The 10,908-nt window shown below is 39.0% G+C and overlaps 1 protein-coding gene across 2 annotated transcripts; it reads left to right on the top strand.

The window, feature by feature from the left end:
* The first annotated feature begins 846 nt into the window (after window positions 1-846).
* minar2 (membrane integral NOTCH2 associated receptor 2) lies at window positions 847-10,754 on the top strand. Of its 2 annotated transcripts, none has more exons than XM_027285512.1 (6): window positions 847-950; window positions 4,394-4,499; window positions 4,773-4,852; window positions 6,844-7,038; window positions 7,986-8,188; window positions 9,800-10,754. In XM_027285512.1, the coding sequence occupies exons 1-6, from the start codon at window positions 906-908 to the stop codon at window positions 9,873-9,875; spliced, it is 705 nt and encodes a 234-aa protein (XP_027141313.1). In that variant the 5' UTR covers window positions 847-905; the 3' UTR covers window positions 9,876-10,754. The 2 variants fall into 2 exon arrangements, with proteins under 2 accessions (XP_027141313.1, XP_027141319.1); XM_027285518.1 differs by lacking the exon at window positions 847-950 and adding an exon at window positions 3,351-3,591.
* Window positions 10,755-10,908: the final 154 nt, after the last annotated feature.

Here is a 10,908-nt window from a genome sequence, read left to right as displayed (position 1 = left end):
AGGATTATATTGTGCTGCAGATGTTTTAACTCATATAGATAGTGTGTGTGTCCTGTCTTTTGTATGTCTCGCATTCTTCCCTTAGGGGCCTCTGATTTACTGAGGCTGGCAGGGAGGGACAATTATAAATTAGTTGTACAAGGACAGGAGAGACAGGTTAGGGGAGTACCATGTGAACTAAAATATAGTGCTAGGTGTCAGAGACAGCCCATTTTTGAACACTGTATAAGAACCAACTGTTACAGCTCCTCAGGGAGCCTTTTCTCTGTGACCCCTTTGTGTGTTGCACTGTTAAACACTCCTTCTTATACAAGAATAATAAATTCAACTTAAAATTTAATACTTTGAATCCAGTCTTCCTTATTCAAGGGTTATTCTTTAAAAATTCTCATAACATTAATCAATTCAGGTCCAAATCTCGACAGTTTAGTTCAAAATATTTAAATCCCACATATTGTGTTAGACATATGCAGGAACCTGCCTCTGCTGGTTAAAACTTGGTTATTGCAATTGAATTTTGCTATTGGCTGATCTGGAGGCAGGTGACATTTATGTATTTTTATTGTCTTCACACATAAAGATTTTATACAAAATATAGGTATTGTAGCCTATTGGTATGAGCTTTTAAGTGGATCAGAAAGAAAATCGGTGTAATTACACATCACTAATATTTAAGTTGAACCCAGCTAGAGACTACTAAACCTATTAAGATTTTACAGTAAAAACCTAATTTCAAAAATGTATCCTTAAGATAAAGTTGAATCACAATGATGAAGGGCCTACATGACCCAGAATGCCGCACACACACACGTTCCTTATGTAGCAGCGTACACATGCGCACCAACGGCAGGTCTCAACCGTCATCAGTCACCAGTTGGCGCTCAAAGTCAAAGATAGAGCTCTCCATGGAGGAGGAGAGAGGACAGAGGAAGAGGCCCAAGGATTCAGAGGTAAGTTCATTTTATTATTTAACTGAGCTGGAAAGTTTATTTATTTATTTATTTTATTTCTGGTATTATATATTCTATGCAGCCTTTTTGTCAAACTGAATAAACCAAGTTACTAAATTGCATTAGCTAGTTATCTTGGTGTTATCTTGGGGTTTAAAGTCGATCCACCAGGATGAGTTGGGCAGAATGTGAGACCGACCCAGGCACTAAAGACGTACTTTGAGAGTGTCTTTAATTCTCCTTGGCCAAGCGTCAATAAATAATACAGCATAAGACATCAGAGGCTCCTGAACACTTTCTTTCCTCCTGACCTCACCATTGACCTTGACTTCAGCAAATTCTCCACAACAATGACCAAAGATATGCTTTTGAGACGAGCTCTTGTGCCTTGTAAAGTTACGTTTTATTGACAGGTTTTGTGTTGCTGGATGAAAATGATTTTGCTAATGTTAACTGTTAGGTAGCTAACGTTAGCTAAAAGTTGCTGACATCATTGCCTGGCTGGTTAACATAGACGCCTGAAGTTCCAAATGTGTACCTCTCTGTCTGAAAGGCCTTCTGACTGTCGGTTTTCTTAACGGTAAATGCTGGCTAACAGGAGTTGGTTTGAAAACCTCAAAATATTATTATCAATGATCCAGTGTCATCAATGCAGAGAAAACGCCTCTCTATATCATCATCTTTAAGATGCGCCTTTATTTTGAAACTCCTGCTGGTCTGTGTGGTCCTAGTGTCAGGCAGGTAATGACAAGGAGTCAAGAAGAAGACGATTAGGATATTTCGTTACTCCCCTGTCAGGAATAAATCAGCAGCATGGAAATATTTTGGATTTCTGAGAAAATACTGGTCAACAGACAGAGTACATGTCCTATGCAGGCTAAACAATGCTGTTAAGAGAGCAAATACCGCCATCTCATCGCCATCTACCTTGTTGCTCTTGCGACAGTAATACTAAAACGTTCATGCAGCCGCGAGTCAGAAAACTGAAATAACACATGTCGTCTGTTGCTGCTGTGAGGAGGAAAAGGCTCATTTATGCAATGAGCTGAAGCTAATGTTGACAAGCAAACAATAGTTGTTTTTTCACAGTCAGGCTAATTTTGAGCAAGGTGTGCATTTAAAGCAAACTGAACTGAATGGCATTTAACTGCTTACAATTATTTGAAATGATTCATGTGTTTTATTTTCTTATATGACCAATAGCTGAAAAGAAGGGGGTGGCACCTTCCCCTCTAACTTATTGTGTTGGGCATATGATATTGCAGACCTCAAATGAAATCCAATCAAATTGTGGCAGACTTTGAAATGTTGGTCAATATTATGGCTGCAACAATTAATCGATAAAATTCAATTATTATTACATAAAGAGTTGGCAATGAATTTCATTATCAATTTGTTGTTTCGCGCGACTATTACGCCACTCAATAAGTTGCGGAGATGTTTGAGTATTAAAAAAAAGTTGAGTTGAGCGCGGTGCGGAGCGGAGGTATTGGAAAGACCATAGGAGAGACCCGTAACGTTGTTTGAACAAAGGGAGAGAGAGAGAGCGCGTGTGTGTGTGTGTGTGTGTGTGTGTGTGTGTGTGTAGTGTAAAGAACAAGTTCGGTCGTTCAAACAAATACTGTTAAGATTTCTGATTTGTATTTGTCTTTATTTTTTATAAATGATTTATTGTTCTGCAGCTCAGGTCATTATAACTCTCTGAGGACGGATTGGGCGGATTTGGCCAAAAGTTTAACATATCTGTGGATGTATTATAATAGAAATATGTGGTTTGTTTCACCGTTTTCCTGAGATTCTGCTCAAGATGTGTGGTTTGTGTCTGTCCAACACCTCATGTTGTTCTTTGCCTATGTTCTATGTAAAAGACCAAACTGAAAAAATGTTCGTCAGACTGAAAGCACAGTCAACGAATGGACAAACGTTACTAGGAAGCCTACCTATGACGTATTCTAGCCATTCAAAGGACTCTGGGGGTCTTGTGGGGGAGGGACAACAGAGAAAGAGAGAGAGATGTGTCTGTAGAACAGAGTGAAGGGAGCACACAGAGCAGAGTGACAGAATAACTTCATAAATACTATTTCTATTGAATGACAGGTTCCCCTCAACTTTCCGGAGGGTCTTTGCTTTGCTAAGTGGCATGTCTGAGGAAAATGAGGCAAAAACTCATGGGACCTTTTTTATTGAAAGGGCATATTTTATTGTTCTTCACATACTTGGTTGAAAAACTGTTGAAAAAAAGTTCTAATAGAAGAAAAATGGCAAACAAAATCTATTTAAATTAAGACCTGAAAAATATAAAACCAGTTTAACCTTGGTTGTGACAACAATTTACTATAGAAAACAGCACAGTTGCTCTCTATATTCTGCATTAATTTGGACTGAGTTGAGTGTAGTTAATTGAAATGGCCAAGCGTCATCAGAAATTCATTTGTAGTATTTGTCAACAACAGGTTTCTTATGTTGACTTACAGGGTGGGGTTCATGGACATCTACTTCATTTCATTTGAAAGGACAATAAAATACTATTTTTGTTTGTTATCGTGCCTGCTGTAATTGGTAAGGATGCAACCTCTATTGAGAGAGTGAGACAGTTGAGAATGTACTGAGGAAATACCTTCTTCTGACTTACACTTCAGGCGTAAGTATACAAAACCATACCACTTGGAACATTTTAACTGTATTTCATAGAGTTACATTAGTTTTTATAATGTAACTCTATGAAATACAGTTAAAATGCTTTAGTTTTTAGTTTTTACTGGTTTTATTTTGTTTTGTGTCTACGAGTCATTTATTCTCTTAAACTAACTTTACTTTTTTACTAACTTTACTAAGCTCTACTAAGCTGACATTAACCTTTGTACCCTAATATGTATTTACTGACAAGTACCACATTGGACAAAAGTGTCCAACGTGTCTGATGCATAATTGAGAATTTATTTCCTTTTTTTTTATTGTTGCATCTTGATGCATCTTCTAATCCACTTCTCCTCTATTGATCCAAACCACTGTTTTAATTTCAGACTTTTAACTCCTTCAATGCCCCTGGTAAAAAAAAAAAAAAAAAAAAAGGTTAAAAAAAAGCATATGAAAAGGGGGTTATTTCTAATATACTGAATGCAAATTGGATTTGGTTTGTGGGGATTATAACAGTCTTGATTATGTCATTGATGAGTAGATTGATTTCCAGGGTTTTTAGTTTTTTTGTAGTGTCAGAGTAAAGAAATGGCTCCCATAGACTTCCAAAAAAAAATGAATTGAAGTCTATGAGGCATAAAATGCGCATATGACACAGACTAGTACACACACACACATACACACCTGTGCCTTTGAATTAAGACTTTGTTTACATATTGGTCCAGCAAATTAGCATGTTTAATAATACCTCAGGAACTAAATTCTGACAAATCGGAGGTGTGGGAACTCTTTCTTTGTTCATACAGGGGAAGAGGAGGAGGAGCAGGAGGAGGAAGATGAGCAGCAGCAGCCCGACCAAGCTCAATGGACAGGAAGAAATGGGACATAGTCGCGCTGAAGATATCCCGTCCGGTGAGTCCCACACCGACCGGGTCGACTTGTTGTGCGAGCGCAATACCCCGGCCAAAAGCAGCAGGCCGAGGTATGCTGGTATCTCTCAGAGTTGGAAGGTGTCATACAGGATTGGGTTTAGAATTCAAAAATATGTGAAAAATTATGAACCGTTACCAATTTTCAAGGCTCTTGCTAAAACCACTATGAAATAGTCACAAAATGAAAATCAGAATTGGACAAAAGTGTCCATGTCAGACACAAAAGTTAAAGACATTTCATTGTCTCTTACAGAGGTTGACTTTCGTGTGGTGCTAATCTTGCTGCCCCTCATCTTTAAAGGGAAAGTGGACCACTTCATTACAGTAGGACAGGTAATATAGCCCATTTTTAAAAAAGCAGGTTTACTGCTTTTCAAATTGCTACACTTTCATATTTTTTGGATAAATGATGGTGAAAGTTTAGAGCCTTGATAAAGAAGCTGAATCTGTTTAATTTATCTGTGTGGATCTGTGCCAAGGAACAGGAGTTAAAGAAGGGCTAATTCCAGTCTTCTGTGCCTACTTTGTTTTCAACCTGGCTTACCCACCCTACATGAAGAAGTCGCTGACCTTTCTCCAATGCACTATACTGAACATTACTGAGGTGGATGACAAGGCCCCTCCAGTCACTGTCACCCGAACAATCAATCTACTCTTCTAAATATGCCCCAACCATATAGATGTCCCAAGTGAACAAAAACCACCTTCACCTTAATGAAACTGATTCAACATGTTGGTCTTATCCATGCACACAAATCCAACTTTAATATCAGTTGTGGACTAAATGACTGTAAAACATCTTTTACATTGTAGGAGTCCTACAGGCGTCATGTGTACCGTAAGCACAGGGAACATGTGCTACCTGAGAGCAACAGCAATGATGCTGAAGTGATGGAGACAATGATTTGCAGCCTCAGGCAGATGTACCACATACTATGGATGCACTATTTAGAAACTTTAAAGAAACTGGAGTGGGGTGTAATCAAACCAGGACAAGAAATGGACTTTCAGTCCCTCAACTTGTATCATATTGAAGTTGTATGTCACCCTGAGAAATGTTTGAAGCTAGAGGGGTTTATAAATGTGATCTAATCTTTAAAAAAAGTTAAATGGATTGTTTTGGGTTGCAAATTGTTGCATTAACAAATGATAAATGTTATTGTTATATTGTTTTAAATGCAATAGAAATATGAAATTGTATGAAATTGTAGTGGTGTTTCTGTGTATTTGAACAATTGTAACGACATACTTTAATGAAATGTTAGATTTTTTTTAAAAAAAGTGTGATTATTTAATATGTTAAGACTTTTTTTTCAGATTAATAAACAGGATAAATTATTTTTGACCATTTTGTGTTGTTTTGAGTACAAATTTGCCATCAGGTGTACCTTTGAGGGTACTGCCCTAGTGACAAGCCGTTGGACTCTTAAAGGTACAAATTTAACACATTATTTCTGAGAGTGCATGGAAGTAGTTTTTAATGACACCCACAGTTTTCTGAAGATCTGTTGTGAAACTCACTGTGGTGGCTCTGGTCATCTCTATCTTGACTGTCATGTTCTCCAACGCCTCCAGTCTAATCTAAAAATGAGCAAAGAGGTGGATCCTGGGTGGAGCTGAGTCAGGCTGAATAAAGCCAGGTTGCTCAAACAAGCCACTCGTGATGGCACTCTCCTGTCAGTCAAAGCATCCACGCTCTTAATCCTGCATAACTTTAAGCCTTAATATAATGTGAACAGGTGAGTTGTATATAAATTCACCCTCAGTACAGTTGTCATGAACGAGGAAATTAGCTACAGAGACCAAAACTGTTTTTTGTACCAGGCTGTAAACATGTTTATTTCTGCTGTGAAGTTGGACATTTGAACATGGGGACTTATGGAGACTGACTCATGAAGTGACTCAAGTGGACATTTGGGGAACTGCGGTTTTTGGCATTTCTGTGTTGGCTTCACCTCACAGCCACAGAGATTGTTGCTTGGTCACACTATGTAGCCATGAGGCCAAAATGAGTCAGTGTGTTTAGTCACATTTCACCACTGTCAAGTTTTATGTAACACAATACCTAGACGACTTCAGTATGGGTGTAGCTTGTGTAAACAAAGCTACCCCCCACCCCCCCTCCCCACCTCTCTCTCTCTCCCTCTCTTTCTCTCTCTCTCCTGTCAATAATCCCACACTACGCTGTTACTCCTCAGCGTCAGGCTCTTAATGGTCAGGTTGGGTTACACACACCTGCAAGTGATACAGGCTCATAAATATCTTGCTCTTCATGAATTATTACAAAGCTTTGCAAGTTGTAGTGAGCATGTGCATCCATCCAGGCTGCCGGCGGGTGTAGCAGTCAGTGTGGATGGAGCAACAGAGCCAGGATGGACATCTCTGTTCTGCCCAACAACAACCACCCGGAGAAGTTCCTGCAGCTGGACGTTGGGATGCTGCCGGCCACACATGGCATGTTTCAGGTCGGGGCGGTTATGTCCAGTCAGAGACACTGGCAGAACAGGGTCTACTCCCAGGTATGGACTGTGTCACAGCCACTCTTCCTGTATGTTCATCTGTGTGTGCCTATCTCCCCTTTGACGTTGGTCACATTTGGTTCCTTAAATGTTATTCCACTTCACAGATGTGCCCAAATATATTATTCATGATGTGTATTTAGTCTGCATGAATGATCTTCTAGCAGAGATCATCATCACAATCTGCAGTTGTGTGAATATAGTGGCTTGAAACAGGAGAACAGGATGGTGCATTATGTGATTACCAGTGTCTGAAGCTGCTAGTTCTGGGTTTGTCAAAGAAGAAGAAGGTTTGCTTTCTTCATCTCTCAAGTTTTTCACATACAGGCCTGAAATTTACACATATACATGCACCAGTCCACCGTCCATACTGTGATCCATTCTGGATTGAACCGGACACCCTCCGGTTCCTCGTGTGTTCATGAAAAATTCTTCCTCGCAGCAACCTCATCAGAACCCTGAATGAATCCTTAATATGATGAGATCAAATGATGATACCTGCTGACAGCACCACTAGAGCAGAATAAGGAGCTTTAGAGAATAGAAATGATTTGTGGAGTAAGGTTAAGGCTACCAGAGTGAAATATCACATCTTTTTATTTTCAACAGAAGTGCTTTTTTTGTCTGATGGTGTCTATTATTAGTCACAATATTATACTAATATTAATGTGTGATACACTGAAATAGTTCAAAGTAATGTGAGAGGAGATGAGAGGAGAGGAGAGGAGAGGAGAGGAGAGGAGTATTTTGATCCAGTGTGCAAGATGTAAGGGGCTCTATTTACAGAATATGACAGAATCAGAATACAATCTTTGTAAATCTGTTTCGATGAGTGTGTATAATCACCAGAATGAGCCTTTGGCTGCCTTGCATCTGCAGCTCTTTGTGTTGGAGGCCTGGAGGTGGAAGGTGAGAATTCAAATCTCTGACCTGTTTTCTCTCCACAGAGGGAGGAAAGGGTCATCACTGAAAGCTGGTCTCCTCCATCCCCACAGCGCTCTCCTGTGGTGTTTGTGGACAGATACCTTGAGAAGCACATCACTCCAGTCACTCTCAAGTCTAACATTAAAAGGAACCCTCTGTACATGGCCATAAGATCAGTGGAAGCAGAGGACGACAAGAAGCCCAAGCCTTGCTGGACTGTCAGGGAGTACGACACACAAACAATCCATGGCAACCTGGAAGATTATTTAAAGGTCATTTATGGAGAGTGACACAGACTGTGGATGATTGACAGCATGACTGGTTGTTGCAAAAACAGAGGCAGACAGCTGGATAGATGAAGGGACACACTGTTCTGATTTCATAATGTTAGCAGTGCCAACAGATCCTTAAATCTGCAACCACTCACTATGTGACGAATATTTTAAAACTCTGAGATAAATAAATATAAAGCTGGAGGAGGAAAAAGAACAAAATCCTTGGCATTTTACTTCCATGTTACTGTTACTTCATCTACCATGCTGGAGGATCAGCAATGGCTGACGTCCAAAAAAAAAACGAAACAAAAGAGTGAGCACTGAGTCAAGGTTTAAGACTGATCTATCAGCTGACCCACAGTGGTTCATTGCATGTCACATAAACTGATGATTTGTAGATTTTTTCAAGGACATTAATTCATCTCTATCTCTCTGCTCAGGGTGGCCTCAATGTGTCATCGAGCCACCCTTTAAGGGCCACCCACAAAATCCTGAGACTGAAAACTGGTGAAAAACAGTTTGAACCTCTAACTCCACATTTCAGTGATGTGTCATATATATCAAGTCTTTTCACATGTTTTCAGCAACTATTTTGCAACACATTTCATGTATTTTGAAAGAAATCAGACTTTAATGACTTGTGCACAACACACACAGAAAACCAGGTAGTGTTCTAAGAGAAGAGTAGTTAGTTGGTGTCAGGTGACCTATAAAAGTATAATTCATTTGTCATGTGTGGTCAGTGACAGGTTTGTGGGTGGGGGTTCATCAGGGGCCCTCCAACAAGTTAATGCAGCCCTGTTTGCTGTGATTGTCTGAAACTCCCACACCAACTGATTCCACTCTGTACGACTTTACCAGCCAGGTCATCCTTCACCGAGAAAAGTTGTTTATTAACATTATTAAATGACTACACTATTCTACTATATTATCAGAGCTATTATTTACTATGAATAAATTAATAAATCAAAGCATTGCCCTTCTACAGAGCCCATGCAAATGTGACCTCATTGATCAGCTGATTCATTTTTTTTTTGATCAACTTAAAATGTTTTATTTATGTACTTGCACAATAAAGTATTACAATTATATATTTAAAAAAATATATAATATGATACATTATGACTCAACATAATATACATAGATATGTTTAGCTATATATACTGAGATATATATGAATTTAAACAAATTGCACATAAGTTAAATTCATGACAATAAAAAAAATCCAAACAAAATAAAGAAGAAGAAGAAAATGAATAAAATGTCATATAAATCCAATCCTTGATCTGCATACACACAAGCAACAAGGGAAACATGTGACACGTGGACTTCACTATATGGAAATTATTGGTGCTACAGCAAGTTTACTTATGGCCATATAACCTGATCAGACAGCTTTACCAAATATGACACACAGAAAGTCATTTTGCATCCTTCAACTGTGCTGTTCAAGAAATTCAGCAATTCAAGTGTAACAACAGCAGTGACCACAGAGCTTACTCATACATGATGATGATGATGATGATGATGATGATGATGATGTATTTTCATTTTCCTTGCAGGAGGAGGAGAAGTCTCCTAAAGAGCTGGACTTTTGGCTCGAGGATCTCTACACACCAGGATTCGACTCTTTACTGAAGAAGACAGAAGCTGAACTCAAAAGAAAAAGACTTTGTAAAATCCTTTCTTCAGTCCTTTTGTCTATTTGTGCCATTCTAATTGTTATCGTGGTACCTGTCATGGTTCTAAAGAAGAAGAACTGACTGATGAGGACTCTGCTATTGTACAGTAAAACCTTTAGGACCTCTTCTTAAGTAGTGGTCATATTTATAGTTCTGCTCTTATTTTTTTATTAGAATGAGAAGTAGAAAACTGTCTGGAGCCTGGAGCAGTCATGGTGGATGTGTTTTGGCTCCACAGCTGGAACACACTCTCCATGGACCATGAAATCCACAGCAAAGTTTATGGTAACCTACCAAGTAGTTGCTAAAATGTGTGGAAACACAGACAGATGATCAGCAGAGACAAAAGGTTGCAGTTGATCTTTTAGACCTTAAAAAGGACATCTTATGAAAAAATCACTTTTCCAGCTCTTCTACGCTAATATTTTTTTAATTTGGGGTGTGTTCAAGCCCCCCGAGTGTTAAAAACCACAAACACCTCCATTTTGCATGAGCTGCTGCACCACACTCTCTCGTGGCTTGTCTTTAAAACATGCTGTTCAGATTCAAAGCCCCTTGTGACATCACTAACAGGCTCATGAACATATTCCAGAACCAGAACCACGTTTCGCTCTGACGTCAAACATCATTGACACAATGACCATGCAAGGTGCAGCTCTCACACTGATTCTAAGCTCACCTACACACACACATCTACACACCAACGTCTGAGGTTCAGTACCTTGCTAAAGGACCATTTGACTGGACTGGGGCAGCCGGGAGTCCATCAGTAACCCTTCGATTACTAGATAACCCTGAGCCACAGCAGTGGTTTCAAACTTTTAACCAATGTGGACAGTTAAAGCCTGGAAAACAGATTTGATGTCCTGAGATGAGATTTTTAACATGTGACCTCAAACCTGATTTTCATCATTAGATCAATGATCTTTTAAAAAAAAAAAAAATCATTTTTAATGTTTGTACTTTCAATTCCAAAGTGAACAGATAAA

Source organism: Larimichthys crocea, chromosome I (genome assembly GCF_000972845.2).
Source record: "Larimichthys crocea isolate SSNF chromosome I, L_crocea_2.0, whole genome shotgun sequence".
In the NCBI taxonomy this organism is placed as follows: domain Eukaryota; kingdom Metazoa; phylum Chordata; class Actinopteri; family Sciaenidae; genus Larimichthys; species Larimichthys crocea.
The sequence above is the reverse complement of the archived record's forward strand: the minus strand, read 5'-3'. Positions and strand labels throughout refer to the sequence as shown.